Source organism: Dasypus novemcinctus, chromosome 8, assembly GCF_030445035.2.
Source record: "Dasypus novemcinctus isolate mDasNov1 chromosome 8, mDasNov1.1.hap2, whole genome shotgun sequence".
NCBI lineage: Eukaryota > Metazoa > Chordata > Mammalia > Cingulata > Dasypodidae > Dasypus > Dasypus novemcinctus.
In genome coordinates, this window is record NC_080680.1 from 22,256,678 (window position 1) to 22,281,946 (window position 25,269).

The window sequence follows — 25,269 nt, forward strand, 5'->3', positions numbered from 1 at the left end:
CTTAACCAATAATGTAAAGCACTTGTATTCAGAAAACTACAATTTATTGTTAAATCAAAAAAGGCCTAAATAATTGGAAGAACATTCCATGCTCACAATTGGAAGACTAATATCATTAAGATGTCAATTCTACTCAAATTGATAGATTAAATGAACTCCCGATAAAAATTCCACCATTTTTTAAATAAGTGGAAAATAGAATTATCAAATTTATTTGGAAGGGTAAGGGGTCCTTAATGGCTAGAAACATCTTAAAAAGGAAAAGCAAAGTTGGAGGACTTTCATTCCAACCTTTAAATCATATTACCTAGCTACAGTGGTAAAAACAGTATGGTATTGGCATAAAGACATATTCCAACTGAATTGAATTGATGGTTCAGAAACAGATCCTCACATGTATGGTCAAGTGATTTTTGACTAGCCTGTCAAATACGCCAGCTTGAGAAGGTGCTGAGAGAACTGGATATCCATAGCCAAAAGAGGAGGACCACTATGTCACACCTTATACAAAAGCTAACCCAAAATGAATCAAAAACTAAATAAAAAAGCAAGAATCATAAAGCTTCTAGAAGAAAATGTAGGAAAATATCTCCAAGCCCTGGTGGTAGGTGATGGATTCTTAAAGGATTTAAGAGGAGGACTGAGATGGACTACTAATGTTTAATGTATGTAGAAGTTTTAGCTTTACTGTAAAAGTGCAGAAACGTACAGTGTTGATAGTAACACATTATAGTAACAGCTGGTTTATAAATGGGAATGTGGCTGAAAACAGTAGTCTAGGGATGTAAATGCCAACTGACAGAATGCTAGAGAATAATCTAGGCACTGACAAGCACAGTAAACCCAGAAGTGGATGAGAATTGTGGTTGATGGTACAAATACAAGAGTGTCCTTTCCGAGCTACAGCAAATGTACATCACTAATGCATGGGAAAAATACAAATGGAGTGACCTATAGACTGTGGTTAACAGTAAAAATGTGATATTCTTGCATCTATGCCAAAGATGTACTGTGTCAATGATGGGGGAGTATGGAAAATGTGTGCCAAAAATATGCTATGGACCTGGTAATAATCGGATATTATCTCATAATCTGTAACAAATATTTTACCACAGTGTGGTGTGTTGACAGAAGGGTGTTGTTTGGGAATTCTGCACATGTGCGTGATTGTTTTGTTAGTTTACAACTTCTGTAATAAAAATATATTTTAAAAAATAATAATAGGGTGGGTTGGGGGAAAAATACACCAAATTTAATATAAGGACTAAAATTAGTAGTAAGATTTTGACATTATTCTTTCAGAATTTGTAACAAATGTCTCACAACAATGCACAGTGTTGGTGGAGGGTTGATATATGGGACCCCTGTATGATGTTACGCATGCTTGCTTTTTAAGTTCACAACTTTCACTATATAGTTTATGTATGTTCATGTATAAATAATACAAAAATAATAATAGGGTGGATTGGGGGAAAATACTCTGGTTAGTAGTAATATTTTGAGGATACTTTTTTTAAAAGATTTGTTTTATTTCTCTCCCCTTCCCCCCACCCCCCAGTTGTCTGCTGTGTCCCTTTGCTGTGCATTCTTCTGAGACAGCTTCTATCCTTATCAGCGGCACCAGGAATCTTTTTTTGTTATCTTTTTTAATGTTACATTCAAAAAATATGAGGTCCCCATATACCCCCCACCCCCCTGACCCCATTCCTTCCCCCATAACAACCTCCTCCATCATCATGAGACATTTATTGCTCTTGGTGAATATATCCCTGAGCACTGCTGCACCTCATAGTCAATGGTGCGTCATCTTGTGTCAGCTCTCTGTGTGCGGCACCTTTCTTGGGCAGGCTGCACTTTCTTTTGCGCTGGGTGGCTCTCCTACAGGGTGCACTCCTTTTGCGTGGGGCTCCCCTACTTGGGGGACACCACTGCGTGGCAGGGCACTTCTTGCACGCATCAGCACCTGTCGTAGTCAACGGACCCGAAGGGTATCGGGAATGAAAGACAAAGAGAGAAGGGAGAAGGAAACAGAGAAAGAGTGAGAGAAAAAGAACGAGAGAGCTCGGATCAGGGGATCTGCGAGTAGAGACTCATCAAACGACTTTATTGATTACAAGGGACTCTTTATATACCACAGTGTACCTGTCTACAAGCAGGACCACAACAGCCTACGTGCCAATAAGCACAAACCTAGCACAAACCTAGCTTATGTGACATTAAGGGGAAACTCGTATTGATTATCAGCATTACCTATAGTCTAAGGAATTTTAGAAAAAAATCTAATCTCAAGGTACAAAGTCTACATTACAAAAGGTATGAGCTCATCTTTTCTTTTAGCCTTTAACAGCTTCAGCCCATTTGCTGGGAACTCCCAATCACTGCATTCCTTAGGTTGCAAGCATAGTCATGGAGACAGCACGTCTCTCCTTGAGAGGCCACTGTGCCTCAGTTTCCAACAAGCACTGCGAGTAGCCAGCTCCACACTGGTCAAGGAGGCCGGGGTTTGAACTGCGGACCTCTGATGTGGTAGGTGGACGCCCTATCCATTGGGCCAAGTCTGCTTCCCATTGAGGATACTCTTTTAACCATTAGTTTAAAATGTTTAATAACAATGGAAGGTATTGGTGGTAGGGTGAGGTATGAGAGCCCTGTATGATGTTACGTATGTTTTGTAAGTTCACAACTATTACTATACACTTATTGTCTATGTATGTTCATGTATGAATGATATACTTGAGAAACTTTTTTAAAAAATTATCTATTCTCTACCACTTCTATAAAAGTCTAGGCAATCCAGCCAGACTTTTCCTACACCAGTTACGTACAAGAATTACTTGACTGGGTGTGGTGACGCTGCTGTCACAGAATAAATGTAATCATACATTACCACACTCTCTTTGGATTCTATGTTAAAGGACATTGCACACTTGACAGATCATTAGCTCGATTCTCATGTATTTTTGGATCAAAAGCATCGAAGTAAGTTTTGCAAAAGTTGTACAAATGTGTTTTAAATCACCTTTAGTACCTACAACAGAACTCAAGCTCTACCAGATTGCATGGGTTTGAATTCCAGCTGTGCCATTTACTTCACTGTAAATGGAATAAATTCCCCATTTTAAAAATGGGGATAATGAATTTTACTCATGGAGTTGTTGTGAGGATTAAATGAGTTATATTTATAAAGCCCCTACAGTGTCTGGCAATCACAAGTACTTTCTACGTTATTATTTTAAAAGCACTGCTCCCACAGGATTTAAATTTAAAAGCTCCTTGAAAACAGAACACTGCCAAATTTTCTCAACACTCACCTCATTTTATTGGTTCCTTAGTACTTTAAAAATATTTAGAAGACCAGAGAGCAAGAAAGGTAATAAAGATTATTAAGAAAATAACAAAAACCACCTCAGGTTTTTTGCTAATTACAGATTTGCCTTCTTCATTTGAAAAATTCTGGTATTACCCTGGTAATTCTTTACGAATACTTCAAAACACACTGATGGAAGGGGATGTGGCTTAAGCTGTTGGGGACCCGCCTTCCACATGGGAGTCTGGAGTTGGGTTCCCCTGTCTCCTAAAGAACAGGAGCTGACCAACGACCAAAGGTGGGGGAAAAAAGTTACACTAAAGCAGCACACACACACAGGGAAAAATTTTAAGTAAAACGAATCCTCAGACAATCTTAGGAAAAAAGCAGAGCATTCCCTCCCCCATGACCTCAACCAGGTCTGAGTGAACAGTGAGTGGATGCTTAAACGCTGGCACTTCTGGATGGTCAGCAATTAAGATTTCACTAACACGTAATTATCAGAAAACAGCAATAGCCCTTCAAGGTTTCAGACCAAAGCTTAAATTCCCCTGAAATCAATCCTTACATTGCTAAGCATCCAAAGGCAAAGACTAAGGAGTGGAGGTGGCTCAAGCAATTATAGGCACCTCCCTCCCACAGGGAAGGCAGGGATTCGGTGCCTCCTAAAAAAAGTCGAGGGGCAGACACAAAGAGCACACAAGGAACAGACACAAGAGAGCAGACAGCGAATCCAAAGAAATGGGGGAGAAATAAATAAATCTTTTTTAAAATTTTTAAAAATGCCAAGACGAGCCTCTGAACCGGAAGGCAAGCGCGGCTGCTCCCCAACTCGAGAACAAGAGGATTTTCGCCTAAAGTCTCTCCGGAGCTTTCGCTACCTAAAACAGGGAAGGCGGAAGCGAGGCGAAGAATGAGCAAGAAGAGGCGGAGCTGCTGCTCCTGCAACCCCGGAGCTGACAGAAATCAGAACAAGACCTGACCCTGTCGCCAGAGGCCGACGCCAGAACCTCCCAGACCGCGCGCGGCAGCGGAAGTGGGCGGGAAGGGGCGAGGCCTCGGCCGCGGGCGGTCCTCTCGGGCGGCGAGCGCGTTTCCGGCGTGTGCGGCGGAGCGCTTGGGCGGGGACACCGCCAGCGCCCAATCGCGCACAATGAGACAGCGCTGAGCGCCGGAAGTGGAGCTGAAAGAAAACACCGAGAGGGAGCCCGGCAGGCAAAGCAAGAGGCGGGGGACCACGGCGTAGGAGTGGAGTGCTCTGGAGCGGTTTCCCAGCGCGTCTCTCCCAGACTCGCCTCCGGACTGGGTCTCCCTTTGGTTTCCCTGGTATCTGGACCTGGCCTCGGAGGTACGTTGACTCCATCCTCTGACGGCCTCCCCTCCTTGGTTTCGGGGACTAGCGAGCCCGCGGGGGACTGGGTTCTTAGGTTCCAGTCTTCACTTTGTGTCAGACGGTGCGGGAGCAAGAGAAGAGAGGATTTGGGTCTAGGCTCTCGGCCGGCCGGGGAACCCCAGAACCCTGCCGAGGCGGCAGGTCACTTCCTGCTTCTGATCCCCTCGGTGGCTTCGTGGCCGGGAGTGCGGGGACGCCTCCTCTTTCTCCGCCTCCGGCCCCGAAGGGTGTGGAAACTGAGACAGATTGGGGTTACGGCGATCAAATTGGGGCCGGAGAGGGCCTTCATTCCCCCAAGAGAATCGATGTTCTCGACAGGAGCAAACTTGTTTGAGGCCGAAGGTTGAGGAATGGGAGGTCTGCTTGAGTTGTCCTTGGTCAGAGACCCAGCCCCTTTAACTGGAGCGGTACCTTGGACGGGACCCCAGCCTCTTGGAAGCGATAGAAGTCGGTCTGTTGAATGGTGGTGGTGGTAAAGGGAGCCGAGGCCCGAGGTAGGGAGAAGAGACAGAAAAGTGGAGTTAAAGAGATGTACTCTGTTCACGAAAAGTTTGGATGCTTTGTATAACAGTTAAAAGTAATTGTCTACTTTTTAAAAAGGCTTTTGGGAGTTTTTTCTAACAGTATAAGTTAAACATGAGGTTTTCTTCGAAGGGACCTGCTTATAATAACCATTCTCAAGACTGTAAGGAGCTTCCCTTATTCACAGATTGAATCTTCAAGTTAAATAGTACTAATTTTCATGCAGAATATTATAGAACGAAGCATCCCTAATTTTAATATAAAGTACGGATTTTGGGGGATGTGGTGGTGTTTATTTTATTAAGATAAAAGGTGGGAAAGAGTTTCTGATAGGCTATTTGACATCTGTGCAATAAATTGAGGTGTTTATGTGCTTGATACCTTATTGTTAAAGTGTGATGCTTTCTCAAAATACCTTCCTTCAGGTGCAGAGTAATAAAACTGAAGTCAAAGACCATGGGAGATGCAGCAAAACCTTATTTTGTGAAGCGTTCTAAGGACCGAGGGACTATAGATGATGATGATTTCAGAAGGGGTCACCCTCAACAAGATTATTTAATAATGGACGATTATGCTAAAGGCCACAGCAGTAAAATGGAAAAAGGCCTTCCCAAAAAAAAAGTTACACCAGGGAACTATGGGAATATACCCAGAAAAGGACCATATGCTGTTGCCAACAATCCATATGCATTTAAAAATCCAATTTATAGTCAACCAGCCTGGATAAATGACAACCACAAAGAACAGAGTAAGAGATGGTTATCTGATGAACTTGCTGGTAATTCAGACACTTGGAGAGAATTCAAACCTGGACCTAGAATTCCTGTTATAAGTCGACCAAGAAAAGATACCTTTCAAGAAAGCGAAGATGGTTATAGGTGGCAAGATGGAAGAGGCTGCAGAACTGTAAGACGACTGTTTCATAAAGACCTAACAAGTATAGAAACCAAGTCAGATATGGAAACAGGAAGCCCTGGTAATGTGTTCCAATTTTTCAAAACTATCTTGTCTTCTTTTTCATCCAAATGAGTTTTTTTTTTTCCAGCAGTGCAGTTCCAATTTTTCACTGTTTTTGCTTTTACAAAAATAGTCATTTAATGTAATTGTTTTGAGGACTGTAATTATGATATTTGGGCTACTGCAATACATTTTGTATATTGGTCTCTTTAAAAGTTACTTTGCTATGAGGCTCAGTTTACTTTAGTAAACATATTTTCTATTGTGCTTTTTACAGAAGAAAGTAGTCATATCTGCCTAAGGACTTTATCATAATTCTGAATGGTGTGTGTATTTTGAAAATATTGTAGCTTTATTTTTGAATAATGAATCTGTTTGTAATATAAATTTCAGAATATAAAGCTTAAAAAAAAAACCTTATTTTGTGTAAAAAAATACATAGAGTGCCTATGTCTCTGCCTCAAGAAGCATTTGTGTTTTTGGGGTGGAATATCAATCTCAAGGGGATAGAGACCTCTGGGTTTTGTTTTTTTTTCTCAAAAGGAGGCATGGCAAGCAGAGGTTTAAGAAACATAAATTTAGCAAGTCAGAAACGCAGATAAAAGAATTGTAGTTTCATTTCCAGTAAAACTAAAACCCATTTTAAGTACCCTTATATTAATAATAATAGCCCTAAATGATTATGCATTTTCCTAACAGGTGAAAAGTAGATAGATTTTGCCCATGTACCTAATGATTTCTATGACAGGAAAGTAATTTTTACCTAATGTACAATAATTGCTAGAATGAAATAGAGTCACAGATTAGATGAAAAAATAAAACAAAATACTTAGTCTGATGATGCAAATTATACTGGGAAAATTGTACTTAGAAAAATGCTTTTTTAGTAGTAATACAAAATGGGTTGCAAACTGTTTAGTACTTTAAAAATTGTTTTGATTTAAATTCTTTTAGTTGACGGGGCACTTATACATACATTTCCAGAGGCTTTTTCCTTCATGTTACTGCATGGTGGTCAGTTTATATATGTGTTATATTACTTGTAAGCATTTGAGATTGTGACTCTGGCCATAGAAAGTTCTTAACAAGAAAGAAGTCATTTTACACTGTAGAGAGTCTTATGATAAAAATGAATTCCTCAAGTGTTTGTTAGTATTAAGGATACTTTTTATATTTTTTAAGGTAGGGAAATTAAGAGAGACTATCTAGAATCAATTACAAGAAACAAAATGAGGTGTTATAAAAGAATCAAATACTAGGTAGTGATAAAACCTAAAGCTGGTAAATGTTTACACGAGAACGAACTTAAAGAAATTTTCTGATGCAGCTTTTTGTTATGGTATATTAAAGGTGAAGTAGCAGTTTTACAAATCAAGTAGTTGTGACTTGGAGAGGTTAAGTTTATCTAGACTTGTTCATGCAGAGTGGCAGATGACAAAGTAGAACTGAAGTCAAACACTCTGGTACTCTGGCCAGTAAGCTTGGCCTCTGCTGGATCTGGAATCCTAAAGGAGGGAAACTAAACATTTTATTTACAATTGTTGGGATTTTGATTTGTGTTTTTCTTTTTAAAGGAAAGGCATATGTATATTTAAGTATTTCTATATTACTGTGTAGTGGTAGGAATATGAATTTTTTTTTAGGGACTGGGGATTGAACCCAGGACCTTGTATGTGGAAAGCCAGCACTCAGCCACTGAGCCACAGAGCTTTCCTGAGTTGGGTTTTTTTGTTTGTTTTGCTTGTTTGCATTTTTTTCCCCAGGAGGCACTGGGAGCCAAACCTGGGACCTCCCATGTGGGAGGCAGGCACTCAATGGATTGAGTCACATCCACTCCCTGAAAGTTTTTATTTAGTTACCTATAGTTGGTCTTTTAGAAAAGGAAGAGTTGGTTTTGAAAAGTATATTTTAAAAAGATTTTTAGATCAAAAATTTGCAATCAGACATTCAAAGGGAACATTTATAGACTGAAAAACCCTTGTATATTTTGGTTTGATCTTACCTGTTTTTAACAGGAAATATATTTTCACTATCCTTTTATTGTAAAGACAATTCAAATGCTTGCATACTTTCTATATTATAGGTGTGTGCTTTCACAGTTACTAAATAAAAATTTTTGTTCAGCTTCTATCCTTTTAAAATCTTCATAAAGGAAATATTAATCTTTGGTGCAACCCTGTTTACTATAGAGAGAAATACAGTTTAACTTTGCATCACATTGAAAGACTTCTAAAAAGGGTCTCTTTGAAGAGACAGCAGTTTGTCTTAAATTGTATCTTAATAAAGAAAGGTTGTATTGTTTGTTTTAAATGATGTGAGAAGTAATGAAAATTATCTTAGAATTGCTTTTCTTTAATTAAGAAGTTGTGGGTGCTTTTTAATATTAACTTTCTATTTTTCAGTTCTACTTTACCTCCCTCTTCCTCCTCCCCTGAATGTCCTAGATTGCCAATTTATTATATTGGGAGAATGCCATTAATGATTTTAGCTAGAAAACATCCTCAGTTACACATGTCCTTGTGAATGGAATAATGAAACATAGGCAAATAATACGTGGGAAACTTGGGAATGTTGAATATTGAAAGCTCATATTACAGTAAACATGAGATGAACCAGATAGTCTTGCTCTAAGTAATTATGGGGATTTTTCAGCCATACCCAACTTTATGTTCTAAGATTCCCCTTCCATATGATTTTGGCTCTACTATGCAGTCCTGTTAAATTCAGTTCAGAAGACTCCATTGTCTTGTCATTTCTGGTCTATTCTAAATGTGAATGGGAATACTTCAAGAAAGACCTTAGTACTTTCTTTTTTAAAAAAATTTTTATTGTGGTACTATATATCCAACCTAAAACTTTCCATTTTAACCACTTTCAAGTATACAATTCACTGGTGTTAATTACATTCACAATGTTGTGCTACCATTACCACCATCCATTACCAGAACTTTTCCAGCACCCAAAACAGAATTAGTACTTTTAAAATTCCTATATTGTTATATAAAAGCTTGAGTTTCAGAAGTATGACAATATTTTAACCTCTATTTCAAATTTCTTTACTTTGATTCAGTTATGTGTCCCTGGAAAAGTTGTTTTTTTCTGACTGTTGTTTTCCCCTTCTGTACAATGGACTAATATTAGTGTGTATGACATAGGATTACTGTAGGGATGAAACATGGCCATGCATATAAAGTGTTTGCATTGCATCTTGTGGTTAATTAAATACTCAGCAAATAGTAACTGCTGCTGCTAGCATCAACATCAGATAAAAAGTAATGCAGTCATCCACATCTCTGTACAAAAACAGTAGGGGTTAATTAATTGGTCTTTGGAGAGAGAGAGAAGTCACTATTTCCAGAAAATGGCAACAAAAATAGTTATATTGAGAAGCCTGTGTGTCCAAGAGAGAGGGTTACAAAAGGAATTGGGTTCCGTATTAATTACTGTTTTGTGAACTAACGTGAACTTTTCTAGTGGATACTCACATATTGTGTAAATCTCTAAAGAGTCTTGGCCTAAGTAAGAAACTTCTGACATGAAGAAATTGGATTATTTAGAGAAGGTAAGAGTTTATATGAATAAGCAAATTAATGAAATGAATATGCCTAAATTTTCTTTTAAGTGCTTATCTCAAAAGCTTGTTCAGACCAAGAGTATTCTTTTTTTTTTTTAAGAGATTGTGATAATTTAGTGGGGTGAGGGGAGTGTTAAAAAGGAAGTGTTAAGGTAGCCCCCATCTTCTATTCAAGTAGCTTTCTACCTGTTAGAATTTGAATTGATCAGTGCATTTTGATCGATTTCTTTCTTTTTGTTTGTTGTGATGTTTTTCTCGATATTTCTTCAATTTAAAAAAATTCACCACATACTCTATTATGTAGAAGCTGCAGAATTTCTTTGATCCATTTTATGGTAGTTTGAGCATGATGCTTGTTACTTTAATTTAGATCTCTTGGCAATAGCTTTTTTAAAATTAGAGGTTCTATACCTCCCTTTTCTGATACAGAATTCTTTTTCATTCACCTGATTGATCGTAATTACTGTACAAGTAATGAGGTTCGCTGCAAACTTGACACAGAAATTGCCTCATGCAGGGCATTGCAATAGGTTTATATTTCCAAAGACAAATTTTGAGTAAGTCATTTAAAACTGTTTCCCAAACTAAAATTATAAAACATTAAATAATTTAATTTAAAATTAAATTTTAATTTAGGAAATAAAATTTATTTTAGTCTTATGTGTTCCTAATAGCTTCATTTTTCAAACTTTATGGAACTTACCAAAATTATTTAAAACAATTTTTAGAGTTCAGTCCTACAATCATCTTCATTTTACAGATTGGAACATTATAAGTTTTTAAAACTTATAACAGATTCACTTATTAGTTATAAGACTTGCAGTACTAATAGTTTATAAACATTTAAATTAGTCTCAAAAGGAAACTTTTATTTTAACTAATTGTTTTTCTCTCTTAAAACATGTTGTGTGTACTAGTCATTCAAAGAAGCTAAAATGAAAGTAAAATTAAAATGGGAAATTGTCCTCAGTAAATTTAATTTTGGTTTGAACTTATTGACATTAGTACTTGAAGGAGGGAGAAGGAAGTGCACAGTTACATGTTATTGAAGGCTAAATTTGTAACTAAATGATTGATTTTCACTCTAGATAAGGATGTAGTTGATTTCTGAGTTCTCCAATTATATAATCCATTTTGCCCTACTGATACTTAGAAAAAATGAAAACAAATGTGGATGATTTTCACTTAGAATAACAGTTATAGACATATTAGAATATATTAGATGCATGTAAATTTTATATGATATGTTAAGTATATTAGAATTACAGGTATACTTCCCTTCAGAGGATTATAATTTTTCTGATGCTTGAGTAAGCCCTACAATAAAACAGTGATAGAGGAATGCGGATGTGGCTCAAGTGGTTGCGCACCCGCATGGGAGGTTGCCTACCCACACAGGAGGTCCTGGTTTGGTTCCCGGTGTCTTCTAAAAACAAGACAACAATCAAACCAATGAAAAACCAACTCAGGGGAGCTGATGTGGCTCAGTGGTTGAGCGCTGGCTTCCCACATACAGGGTCCCAGGTTCGATCCCCAGTTCCTCCTAAAAACAATACAAACAAGCAAACGGAAAAAAACAACTCTCATTAGGGAGCAAATGTAGCTCAGTGGTTGGGCACCTGCTTCCTATGTACAAAATCCTGAATTTGATCCCTGGTCACTCTTTAATATGTATATATATATATCAAATTGTATGATTGAAATAGAATTCTTTTTAGGTTTTCTGATAAGGTGATTTCTATAAATTGGTATGTCCACATAAGGTGCTTAATAAGTATTTGGCCATTGGAGAGGTACCTTTTTTTTTCCTTGATGTTCAGCCTAAGATGTCATTCTGTCGCCTGTTTTTAAATTAATAGATATGTAAGTTCTGCTTTTTACTAGGAGTCATATTATTCAATATTGCCAATATTTTCCCCCAACTTAAGAAAACAAGAAACAGAGGTCCAGACCTAGGAAACCAAGGAGAACTAGAAATGAGGAAAATGAACAGGATGAAGACTTGGAAGGCCCTGTGATAGATGAATCTGTACTTTCAATGAAGGAGCTTCTGGGTTTATTGCAGGCTGAGGAACGATTGAAAAGAGACTGCATTTACAGACTAAAAAGGGTACATCTTTGTCTATATATATATTTTTTTAGCTAAAATACTTATTTTGGTTTATGTTAATAATTGGTAATGCATTCATTGATAAATTAGATATCTTACAAGTTAAAAAGTAATTTTCAATTTGACTTAATAGAATTAAGAGTAGTTATCAGTCTACTTAAATACAGATGACTTGAGGATTAGGTAAAAAGGAGACAATCTATTAACATTTTAAAAAATGAAGTGGAAACTATTTTCTGGCAAATTAATGTTTAACTGTATGTTTGGATACATAATCTCTTCAATTTATAGCGACCACGAAACTACCCTACAGCAAAATACACCTGCAAGCTCTGTGATGTTTTAATTGAATCCATTGCATTTGCCCATAAGCATATCAAAGAGAAGAGGCATAAGAAAAACATTAAGGTAAATTTAATGTAACCCAAACAAATTTACTTACTTGTCAGTGATTGATACTTGTCATTATTTATGCTTTCTTTTCCTTGAGGCTCTGATATTACTAAGTTTATTAATTATGTTTATTGAATTTATTTGAGCCCCCAAAATTGATATTTATAATAACCTTAGAACTTACATTTATTGAACTTATGTGAGCCAAAATACTTTATACTTGTCAAATATGTTTTGCTGGGCAGTCTTGTGAATTTCCTAAAGGACATTATTAGGGTATATGAAGTCATTGTTAGGACTTTGGCATATTTCCAATGTCAGTAATAGTACAGTAAATAATCAGTTTGTCATTACTGTTTTTAATGTTCTTTCCTTTTATTTGCTCTCTATTCCTGTCTATCCTCTGTGATCACTGCTGATCCATATTATATCCACTAAAATGTGTGTGGAAAAAAAACCTAAAAAAGTATGTGCATGTTGATATAATGACAACTAACATAGCTAAGATGAGAGGGAATATTACAAAAAAGATTCCAGAAAATTCTATATCATTTTGTCAGTGAAGTCATAAAAACTGCATGCGAATCATATTTAATCTCATTATTTATCTTAAAAGGAGAAGCAGGAAGAAGAGTTACTTACTACATTACCCCCACCAACGCCCCCCCAGATAAATGCGATTGGCATTGCTATTGACAAAGTAGTCCAGGAGGTTGGCCTACAATGTGAGAACTTGGGACAGAGACTAGAAATTAAATGTATCATGGAAAATGTGTTCCAACACAAGTTACCAGGTATTGTCTAGATTTATTTTCCTATTTGTTTACCTAAAAGTATCTCCTTTTTCCCTCTGAGAGTTATCCTTACCTAATAAAAATTTGCTTACCATTCCTTGATGCTCTTAGTTTTTCTGTTTTTCCTGACTTCCCCCAAGGTAGCAAAGACTTCTGCTTGCATTGTCATTACACGTACCTTATAAATTTCATTTTGTGTATATACCTTAATATAAGCTTAATACCCATATTATTGGGACCTTGTTGGACTCATACATATTTGTTTACCTATCTGTTTGTCTAAATAGACACAATATTTTGAGTTAAAATGAAGAGAAGTATATCTGGGGTCATCTTTAGGTTACCTGTGTTCAAGAAAGATTTTAGATAACCAAACTTAAAAGGTTTACAACATCTAAAATAAGCTTTGAAAACTAATTTGTAATAGGTTTTCTGTACATTCGAACTTATTTTGCAAGTTTATAGTAGAATTAATTACTGTCTTCTGCCTCTTTTTAATTTTAGATCTCTTGGGGGGTGAGGAACACCTATTTAAGGGTATTTCACTTATGGAAATTTAAGGCCAGTTATTGTGAATACCTCATAGAACTGCTGACAATCCTTGACACCACCTCAAATTTACTGGTCATTCCTGTTTAGGTAAATGATTGATTAGAATAGCTTACTCATTTTCAGTCCTTGCTGTGAACCAGTTACCTGTGAAGCCATGGACAGCTATTCTTAGAAGGCTCCGTAAATGATTCTGATCTTCAGCTAGGGTTGGAATCATTTAAACACTCTATCACCCATAGAACTATTTGTCCTACTGAAAACTTACTCATATACTGTTAAGATTAAGATACAATAATATATATATATCTTTCATAAGAGTAAATGGGGTGGGAGGGTGAAATCAATATTATACAGGTAAATCTTCCTTTATGTTGCAGGTATGTTCCTGAAAAGTCACTTGTAATTTCATTGATTTTGCTATTGATTTCCATTGTAAAATTGAATGTGCTATATCATGGAAATCTGTTAAACCCCCCTCAAAAAAAGCATTTGAATCAACAATCCTTTAAAAAAAAATTCCCTGATGGGAAAGGATAGTTTTTGGTACAATATAGTAAAATATTTTAAAAAGCCAATGTACAAATAAAGAACATACATTTATATTTAAATAGAGGCAGTATACATACACATAAATATCTTCCTCTAAAGAATGAAGTGCCTGTGTTTTAAATTTTATCAGTATACTATCATCATTTGTAAAATATTTTCTAAAGGGATTGTTATATTGAGCATTGATTTTTCAGAATAAAATTCATATTGAAGAGTTTTATGCTGAAAGATCATTCTTATGATTATTGTTTTACTAAAACATGTTCTTTACAGTAAATTACACCTGTGTGCATTTTCCAAGAGGTGAAAATAAATATTTGCATTAGTTCATTAGTATACTATCAGGTTTATAAAAAGTAAATTAAAATTAGATATTCTTTTTTAACTTTCACATTTTAAAAAACACTTAAAATAGTATTTTCTACATGAAATGTGAAGGATATAAAGAGGAGTTTTTGTTATATTTTAAAACCAACATGAATATACTGGCAGTTAAACAAAACTGAAGTCAAAACCAACTTCTATGTTAAGTAAAATAAAATGAAGGGAAGGCAAAGAGCCACCCATTCCTGTCATTTCTTTATGCCAGATTTGAATACAGTTTGCTTTTTTGATGGTTCCATTTCTAAAATAGCAGTATTATCCTCTTTCTTTTGAGAAATTTTACTTTACTGATGACTTTTATTTTTTTTACTTTTTTTTAGATTGTTCTCTAAGATTATATGGGTCATCGTGTAGCAGATTTGGGTTCAGAAATTCAGACGTAAATATTGATATTCAGTTTCCAGCCATTGTAAGTACAAAATGAAGTTTCTGAATTTTCATGACTGTTTATGGGAAATTCATTCCTTCAGATGTGAGCTGCATGTGAATGTATTTTTAGGTAGAATGGTAGCCGCTTTCTTTCCTAAAATTTATATCTTTATGTCTGCTGCATGCCTTCCGTTTTAGAATACTTTTTAAAATACAGATGTTGAGCTGTTTTTATACTTCAAATTCTGCTTTTCTAACTATATGAATTTAATGGGGTACTAGATTCTGGTAGCTTGAAAAGAATAAATTCTCTTAGTAAAATCAACTTTTCAATGAATGTCAGGAAAGGATTTCAGATTTTAAAGATTGTAAATATGTAAATATTTATGACCTGAAAGCTAATTAGCTCCTGACTTTCTTCTCTTACATAAACACTTTGTTCAAAATAATTATGCTTTATAGAACCACACCTAACCTACATTTCTGGTTTAAACATGATTCAAAAGATGTTGCTAAGTCAGGATTTTTAAACTGGAAGGCATTTCAGAAAGTTATCCATTTACCCACTGGCATTTCCCACAGGCAGGTTTACAGATGTTTTTTGCCAAGCCACTTGGGTTGCTTATTAAAAATAGATTTCTGGGTCCTACCCCTAGATGTTCTGTTTGACAACCTCTCATTCTGTGGTGTACCTGAGTTCCTTATCTACATGTTTAGCTAACCAATTGGTTTTACTATTCTTTTTATCTTCACAAGTCTTTTCAGTGATTTACTAGCCATGGAAATTATTTTGATTTGGTGTCATTCATTCATTCAGTAAATATTTACTGAGTCCCTGTGGTATGCCAGGCCCTATACTAGATAGCATTCCCCGCTTCTGTAGCTCATTCTAATGAAGGATAAAGAATTACACATGTAATTAATCATAACGAGAGCTGGGCCATTGAGAAAAGGGTCTGTGATAGAGAATAACAGACCGTGTAAAGAAAGAGCCAGTCACAGAGACCTCTTTGAGGAGATAACATTTAAGTTGGTTCTAAAGATGAAAAGGTGCAAGCCCAAGGGTGGGTGAGTTAAAGGTGACAGAGTGTTTCAAACAGATTACAACATTGGCAGACATCTAGAGCAATAAGAAGCTTAGCTTATTCAAGCAGCTGAAAGGAGGATAGTTTAGCTGTGCTATAAGGACCAAAAGAAGGAGGAAGAGCATGAGATTAGGCTGGAGAGGTGAGGTAGGCTGGGGCACAACAGGCAGGATTGTGTAGATCATAGAAAAGAATTTGGATTTTTACTTAAGTGCAGTTAAAAAGCCATTAGAGGGTTTTAAGGAGGAGCATGAACAGATCCATTTCATGATTTTGAAATTATTTTGGTTCATATATGGAGCAAGGATTGGAGAAAATCAGGACTGAAGGAGGGGATCAGTAAATAATTTGTTAGAGTAGTGTGAGACGTAATATTACCAATTTGACAACTTTAGGCTACAACTTTTGACTTTGCTTGGAAGTGAGGATTGGTAAATTAGGAGTTTAAGTACATAGTAAGCTACTTCTACCCACAGTTTGTCCTCATTCGGTGCTATGCACCTGTCTTTGAGTGATGTGTGTACACAGCATGATTGATATCTTTACTCGGGTAGCAGTATACATTTCTGACTTGAAGGGCAGTGTGGGAACTTCAAATGATTATAATTATTTCATAAATGATTAACTCACTGAAGCAAAAGTATTAATTTATTATTTGATGTATTCATTGATTTATTTCTTAGATGTCTCAGCCAGATGTCCTCTTACTTGTTCAAGAATGTCTAAAGAACAGTGGTAAGGCCAAATTCTTTTCACTTTTTACTCTTAAATTTTTCTTTCGTCTAAAATTTAAATATATCTTATTGCTCAAACTTGAAAGTAGGAATAGTCATGTTTTTGAATTACACATGTATGTAATATCCAAGCAAAAACCCAAAGCAAATGACCCTGAATTATTAGCAAGTTAATTATAGAATCCTAGTAGTTCTCCCATGCAAAATAATAATTTCTTAAGTAAAACTTTTAGCTTGTTGATAATGGCACTATTTAAAAAAGGTTAATAAGTGAGTCCTACACCAGGGCTAAGAAATATAAGTATGTGAAAGTTACTATTAAGGGTAAAATTAAAGGATACATTGCTTTACTCATTGGTTCAAATAAAGCTTAGTAAACAATAAATAGGTGTGCCCCCAATTAATGCGCTCACAAGTAGTTGTTTCCAGTTAGCTTTATCACTTTCTGTTATTCCAATATAATGGTCACCTTGGGGCTTTCTGGTTTCTTATGCTTTGCTTAATTCTCATCAAACTGTCTCATCCATCCCTTGAATTAGTCTTTCCTATTTGTAGGAGTTCGATATGGTTCATGAATTCCAAAAATAGATATTGGATTATGTTTGTAAACATCTCTGTACCTGGGCGTGATTAAATTATAATTAGGGCTTTCATTGGACCACATCAGTAGGGTGTTGGGTCCCTATTCCTTGGTGGGTGGGGACTCACAGATAAAAAACATGGCGATAAAAGAGAGTTGGAGTTTTGATGTTGGAATTTTGATGCTGGAGTCTTGAGCTGGAGCCCTGGGAAGTAAGGACACAGAGGAGCTTGGTTGTGAGGAAAGAGAAGCAAGCCCTGGGAAGAAAGGAACCCTGAGCCAGAGAGAAGCAAACCCCAGGAAGAGGGGAACCCAGGAAGCCTGACCCCTGGCAGATGTCGGCAGCCATCTTGCTCCAACACATGGCAGAAGACTTTAGTGAGGGGAGTAACTTAAGATTTATGGCCCGGTAACTATAAGCTCCTACCCCAAATAAATATCCTTTATAATAGCCAACAGATTTCTGTATTTTCCATCAGCACCCCTTTGGCTAACTCATACAGAATTTTGTAGTGGGGAAGTGCTTTTACAATTACCAAAATGCTGGAACGGTTTTATAAATGGGTAAGCAGTGTATTTTGGAGGAATTGTGAGGTGCTTGATAGAAAAGGCCAAGATTGCTTTGCAGAGACTATTGGTAGGAATGTGCACACTAATGAGATTTTATGATGCCTTAGAAGTAAATGATGAAACTATTATTGGAATCTGGAGGAAAGGTGATCTGTGTTATAAAGTTGCAGGGAATTTAGCAAATTAACTTCTGGTGTTTTTATGGAAGGCAGAATTTGAAAGTGGTGAGCCTGGGCATTTATTTAGCTGAAGAACTTTCCAAAGTAAAGTTGGAGAATGTGGCTTGCCTTCTCCTTGGAGCTTTTAGCAAAATGCTAGATAAGTGAGATAGGCTGAGGACTGAACTATTGAGCACAAAGAAAACAGAAACTCATGCTGGAAATTCCAAGCCTCTGGAAATTAAGCTCCCAAATGATAGTGCCCCATTTGAAGACTTAACTAAACTTGAAACTTGTAAGTCTGGACTGAAGATTTAGTTATCTTGGAAAGACTTGTGGAAAGTCTTACTGTCTGATGGCTTGGACCCTTGCTTCTTGCATGCTAAACCAACAAGCTTTCTGAGAGAGATATATGAACACAACCACTGTCACCTTGGGCTAAAAGGGACATGGGAAGGAGAGATTGAAGGAGAAACAGCTTTAAGAGAAAAATAATGGAAGGAAGCTGAGATCTGGAATTACGACATCACCTTGGGCCAAAAGAGGAACCCCACCCATGTGTACAGAGAGGGTGAGTTTGCCCCAGCAGTTGAAGAGGGTGGTTGTTCCCACCTGGTGTTCAGGGAGAGTTTTGCCACCCCAGGGTACAGAGAGGGTGGAGCACATTCCTTCAGGATTAGGGTGGTTAAGGTCAGCACCCCATAAGTCTGAGAGGGGTACGCCTATCCCCCCTGGATTAGGGAAGACCAGGTGGTCTTGTTCTGCGAGGGTCGAGCCTGTATGCCAAATGTTAGGGAGGACGTTGCCTTCATTTCACTGAATTAGGTGGGGTTTCGTGTCTAACCTGAAGATTAGGTAAGGTGTGGTAGTCACCACAGTGCTCTCGAGGGTGAGGTCTAGAGCTTGGTCAGCACCCAGAAGCTTGATGAGGGTGGAACCAAGAAAATGGCTGTTGGGCAAGTCTGTCGAAAGGGTGGGTTGCCATAAGTCACCAAGGAGAAGAAACCATCATCTTAAGAATGACTCTCGGACTTTGACATCTAATGAAGCATGTTCTGCGAGTCTGCTGAAATATAGAGGACCGGTGACTCATGTTTCCCTCCCAATTTCTCCTTATTGTAATGAAAATGTTTATCCTTTTTCTGTCCATTTGTGTATTGGAAGAAGATAAATTGTTTTGTAAGTTTCAGAGGTCTATAGCAGACCGGACTTTGCCCCAAGACAAACTGTATTTCTTTAAATTGATTGTGATATGATTTAGTGCTTGCATTGTTACTGATTTAAGGTTTTTTTGAATATTGTGATGTCTTTTTTTTTTTTTTAATTTCTCCTTCCAAACTCCCCCACCCCCGTTGTCTCCTTTCTGTGTCCATTCGCTGTGTGTTCTTCTGTGTGTGCTTGTATTCTCATTAGGCAGCTCTGGGAACTGATCTTGAGACCTTACAGAGAGGGAAAGAGGTGATCACTCTCTTGCGCCACCTCAGCTCCCTGATCTGCTGCTGCTTATATTGTCTCTCCTTGTGTCTCTTTTTGTTGCATCATCTTGCTGCTCCAGGTCTCCACTCAGGCCAGCACTCCTACGCAGGACAGTGCTCTGCACAGGCCAGCACTCTGCGCAGGTCAGCACTCCATGTAGGCCAGCTCACCATGTCGGCCAGCTTGCCTTCACCAGGAGGCCCTGGGCATCGAACCCTGGGCCTCCCATATGGTAGACAGGAGCCAAACCGCTTGAGCCACATCCGCATCTCATATTGTAATGTCTTCTTGGAATTCAGAGGGTGGAGTATAGCAGTTTGATATGGTTCGTGAATTGCAAAAATAGATACTGGATTATATTTGTAAACTTCTCTGTACCTGGGCGTGATTAAATTATGATTAGGGCTTTGATTGGGCCACATCAGTAGGGTAAAAGACATGGCAAAAGAAGAGAGTTGGAGTTTTGACGTTAGAGTTTTAATGCTGGAGTCTTGAACTGGAGCCCTGGGAAGTAAGCACACGAGGAGCTTGGTTGAGAGGAAAGAAAAGCAAGCCCCAGGAAAAGAGGAGCCCTGAGCCCGTAGAGAAGCAAGCCCCAGGAGCCTGACCCTTGGCAGATGTCAGCAGCCATCTTGCTCCGACATGTGGCACAAGACTAATGAGGGGAGTAACTTATGATTTATGGACTATAAGCTCCTCTGAAATAAATACCCTTTAAAAGCCAACAGATTTCTGGTATTTTACATCAGTCCCCTTTTGGCTGACTTATAACCATCCTTATTGTTTTGGTTGAATAAAACACTTAAAGATTTCTTTCTCAGTCAATATGTATTTGCCTCAACATTTTAGCAGTTTTTGTAACAATTTTGCTTTTAAATCTCCTATTCATATTTATAATTCTTTTTTTTTTTAAGATTTATTTATTTATTTCTCTCCCCTTCCCCTCCCCCCCACCCCAGTTGTCTATTCTGTGTCTATTTGCTGTGTTGTCTTTGTCCACTTCTCTTGTTGTCAGCAGCTCGGGAATCTTGTTTCTTTTTGTTGCATCATCTTGTTGTGTCAGCTCTCCGTGTGGGCAGCACCATTCCTGGGCAGGCTACACTTTGTTTCGCACTGGGGGGCTCTCCTTACGGGGCGCACTCCTTGCGCGTGGGGCTCCCCTATGCGGGGGACACCCCTGCGTGGCATGGCACTCCTTGTGCGTATCAGCACTGCGCATGGGCCAGCTCCACGCGGGTCAAGGAGGCCCGGTGTTTGAACTGTGGACCTCCCGTGTGGTAGACACACGCTCTAACCACTGGACCAAGTCCGCAGCCTATATTTATAATTCTGTTATCCAAGTAACATTTAAATGTTTTGACCCAATAATAAGTCATTTCTAATCAAATATTAGTTTTGCAAAAGAAGAGTTCTTAATTAATTTGATTAGTTGGTTCTTGCATATGTGCTTTTCCTATTCAAGTCATTTTAGAGCTTTAGTTACAGTATTTCAAAAATTGAACTGTTAGGTTACAACTAGTACTTGTACTTCATCTAGTTCTGCTTTTCAACAAAGCTTTGATTAATCTACTAAATATTGTTTTCTTCTTTCCTCAGATTCTTTTATTGATGTTGATGCAGATTTCCATGCTAGGGTTCCGGTGGTGGTGTGCAGAGAAAAGCAAAGGTGTGTTTCTTTAAGCTGTTTATATATTAAATATCAACTTTCCAAAAACACTTATACTTTACTAAAGCTTAATGTCCAATATAGAATTTTAAGTTCCTTTCATAGTTATTTTACATGCTTACTACTGGCATTCTGCCTATGCATTTGGCATTTGATACAAGACAGCAAAAATGTTTTATCTTTAAAAGAATAAAGTTACTTAAAAGGAAAAAATGTAGGGAGTTTTTTTGTGTGTGCTCTTTTGTGTTTTTTTGGTCAGATTGTCACTTGTTCTAATCACCTTTATTTGCCATCCGATTTAGGAGCTTATGTGGTAGTACTGAGTTACAGTTAGTGTGACTGTGTCTGTGTATTTCCCTCCATCTGGAAACATTACCATCACCATTGTAAATGAATGCTTTGTAGGCTGTAATGATTCCTCATTAGGCAAATTCCTCATACCTTTTTACTATTACATAGATGAATCATGCCCCATTTGAAACATTTTACAATGTTTTCCTTATTTGCTTTCCCCCAAAAAATTGTTTTAATATATGAAAACCTGAAATTTAGATCTGAAAAATAAGGCTTACTCAGAAAATAGCTGCCATATCTTTTCTTTTAAAACCAATTTCTTAAATGACCTATAAAAATTGAGTTTTTTCAATTACTTTACATTTAAGGTATTATTGTATTATCAGTGTAAATCACTTGTTGAGATTTTTTAAAATGCCTGCATAATGCTTTTTTTTTTCTCTTTTTCTTTGCCATCCTCATTCCCTTTCCACACCCCCACCAGTGGTCTTCTTTGTAAAGTGAGTGCAGGAAATGAAAATGCCTGTCTGACAACAAATCATTTAACTGCCCTTGGAAAGCTAGAACCAAAACTGGTCCCTTTGGTGATTGCATTTAGGTATTGGGCAAAGGTAGGTTTGAGTTCCTTTGAGTGCATGGATACATTCTATGTATGCATAAACTTTGAGTTTAACTTGGTTAATTTATTTTAAAAGTTTTTATGCATGTTTGTGAACATTGAGAGTATGGCATCTGAATAATGAAATAAATTTGAAGAAAAATTCAGTTTTTCTATTTCATCATAGCAGTATTAAAGATCAAAATGATCTATAGTGCTTATTAAAAATCAGATTTCTTGGCCACATCCTAGAGTCTGTAGCCCAAGATTTTGCATTTTAAATAGTTTCTGAAGGCGATTCTTAGGCACCGAAAAGTTAGAGATAAAGCAAAAAAGCTTCTCATAACATTTCCAATACTGTACTCAGAGACTTTCCAGCAAATGAAAGACACTCTGTCTAGTCTTGTTTATACTTCTGTAATGTTGTAAATGGCGTGTCCCAACTGGAATACTCTTATTAACATTAGAGTATTAAACATTCCTCTAAAATGTAAGGTCAAATCATGATTATAAAGTTGAAATTCTTTGTAGGTGCTTTTTAGAAAAAAACGAATGATTGATTAAAGTATAGTAATAACGATATAAAGTTCCTGTTTATACCTTATAACATTGATATAAAATGGTTCAAGATGACTGGAGGATGCCCCACTTTTAAATGGGTGAATTAATAATTACAGTATACCAACCTTTGAAAGCCCTTCCTATTTCATCACTAAATAGGCCATGTATTTTAGTTGTTATTCTGTTAGTGCTGATGAATTTACCTACATTATCTTCCCTAATACTTTTTTGATCAGAATATGCATTTGTAGGGTAGTAGGTTAGGATGAGGAGACTATTAGACTGAGCAAAGTCAGTTTACTTACACTTGAAATTGAACCATCATTTTGACTTCATTTAACATATTTAAGCCAAGTGCATGGACTTAGGATGGATGTCAAAAAATAAAACAACAAATATGTTTTAGGACCTTCCACAAGTAAGTTTACACTTCTGAGAATTAGAACTATTATTTAACCCACCATGTGGGGAAGCGGACTTGGCCCAGTGGTTAGGGCGTCCGCCTACCACATGGGAGGTCTGCGGTTCGAACTCTGGGCCTCCTTGACCCATGTGCAGCTGGCCCACGAGCAGTGCTGATGTGCGCAAGGTGTGCCGTGCCACGCAGGAGTGTCCCCCGTGTAGGGGAGCCCCATGTGTGCCCCGTAAGGAGAGCTGCCCAGCATGAAAGAAACTGCAGCCTGCCTAAAAATGGCGCCACCCACACAGAGAGCTGACACAACAAAAAGAAACACAGATTCCCATGCCGCTGACAACAACAGAAGCGGACAAAGAAGACGCAGCAAACAGACACAGAGAACAGACAACCGGGGCGGGGAGGGGGGAAATAAATAAATAAATAAATCTTTATTAAAAAAAAAAACAGCATGTGGTTGCTGCAAAAGTGTAAAAAAGTTTTGTTTTGTCACTGTACTTAACGTAATATACTGTAATAAAGTTGCAGGTTTGCAGTTTTTTTTTTTAAGTTAGATTGTATAAGTGAGAAGTTGCTACAAAAAGAATGCATATCCTCTTTTCTCTAATTTACAGCTTTGCAGTATAGATCGCCCTGAAGAAGGAGGCCTGCCACCCTATGTATTTGCCCTGATGGCCATTTTCTTTCTTCAACAGAGGAAAGAGCCCCTTCTACCTGTTTATCTAGGATCATGGGTATGTAAGTTTTTGCTTATGTATCTGATACTGATTTTATTACAGAGCCACAATCACTGATGTATAATTTCAAAATCTAAAACCTAACAACTGGCATGAATTTCCTTGTTTTACTATATATGAATATTCATGTTTTAAACTGCTGACATGTACATGTGTTTGTTAACACAATGCTACCTTAACACCCTACTAGGGACTATGAACTTTTTTAAAATCGAAAATTCCAATTTTTGGAATATATGTTTCTGAGGGTTTCAGGTAAGAGACTGTGAACCTGTATTAAATTTAGCATTTGGTGCATACTTCATTTGGGTACAGTTTTCTAATTTGATACTTGAATTTATGTATTACCTCAGCACATTCTGTAGGAAGCATTTGATTTATTCCCCAGATTATGAAAAACAAAAGACAATTTAAGTGTTAAGATTTCTACCTATACCATAGGATACAGAGCTCAGTAGTCAATTCTTCAATTATATTGTAGTAAAATCTTAAAGATGAATTCATCTTCAAAAATGTGACCATTCTTTTAAAGTTCTGATTAGTTGTTCAAATAAGATTTAAGAGAAAACCATCTCAAAGAGTCAAGATTATGTTCATTTTTAATATCTAGATGTTTATCTTCTTGGGCTGCATGTTTTTTTAATTTATTTATTTTTAAAGAAGCTTTAAATATTGCATCAAAAATGGAGGGGAGGGAAGCAGATGTAGCTCTAAGTGGTTGAGCACCTGCTTCCCATGTACGAGGTCCTGGGTTCAAGCTCTGATACTTCCTAAAAACAAACAAAAAAAGCCCAACTCTCATTGGTGAGTGGATGTAGCTGAGTGGTTGAGCACTTCTTTCTTATGTATGAGGTCTTGGGTTCAATCCCTGGTACCCTCTAAAAATATATATATGTGCGTGAGATTGCCCTATACTTTACCCCCTCCCCCTCCCACACCTTTCCCCCCCACCACCATCTATCATTACTGTGGTACATTTGTCACAATTGATGAACACATATTGAAGTATTGCTACTAACCATGGTCTGTAATTTACATTATGGTTTACACCTTACACCACACAGTTCTATAGGTTTTGACAAAATGTATAATGACCTGTATCCGTCATTGCAGAACAATTCCTATGTACCAGTAATACCCCATGTTACACCCATTCTTCCCTCTCTCTCCTCTCAGAACTTCTGGTGACCACTGCTTTTATTGGTGACCACCGCCTTTATATCAGTGTTACAAGTTCTTCCATTACTAGGATACTAAGTCTACGTTAGTCCATAGTTGCATACCCACCTTAGGTTTGTTCATTCCTCTATTTTGAGGATTTTGGGATGGTGATGCCCACTCTGCTTCTGATTGAGAGGGGACTTAGATCCCATGGATCAGATGGATAGAACTGTCTTTCTTGCTGTTGTCGATACTCTGTTTTGTGGGATAAGTGTCCAACATCATCCTTTTGTTAGTTGTCCTGGGTGAGTCCAGTGAACTGGAGAGTAG

General features: G+C 37.3%; 1 protein-coding gene across 10 annotated transcripts in view; it reads left to right on the plus strand.

The window, feature by feature from the left end:
• The first annotated feature begins 3,979 nt into the window (after window positions 1-3,979).
• The window catches only part of TUT7 (terminal uridylyl transferase 7), a 68,405-nt gene continuing 47,115 nt past the window's right edge, over window positions 3,980-25,269 (plus strand). For 8 of the 10 annotated variants that reach the window (XM_058301565.2, XM_004461526.5, XM_004461528.5 and 5 more), the window contains exons 1-10: window positions 3,980-4,655; window positions 5,648-6,198; window positions 11,682-11,863; window positions 12,155-12,271; window positions 12,873-13,050; window positions 14,856-14,944; window positions 16,673-16,724; window positions 21,104-21,173; window positions 21,952-22,078; window positions 23,656-23,775. In XM_058301565.2, the coding sequence (XP_058157548.1) occupies window positions 5,679-6,198; window positions 11,682-11,863; window positions 12,155-12,271; window positions 12,873-13,050; window positions 14,856-14,944; window positions 16,673-16,724; window positions 21,104-21,173; window positions 21,952-22,078; window positions 23,656-23,775 (1,455 nt within the window). In that variant the 5' untranslated portion in view covers window positions 3,980-4,655; window positions 5,648-5,678. The remainder of the gene's footprint in view (window positions 4,656-5,647; window positions 6,199-11,681; window positions 11,864-12,154; window positions 12,272-12,872; window positions 13,051-14,855; window positions 14,945-16,672; window positions 16,725-21,103; window positions 21,174-21,951; window positions 22,079-23,655; window positions 23,776-25,269) is intronic. The other 2 variants (XM_071216643.1, XM_071216646.1) reach the window with 1 other exon arrangement.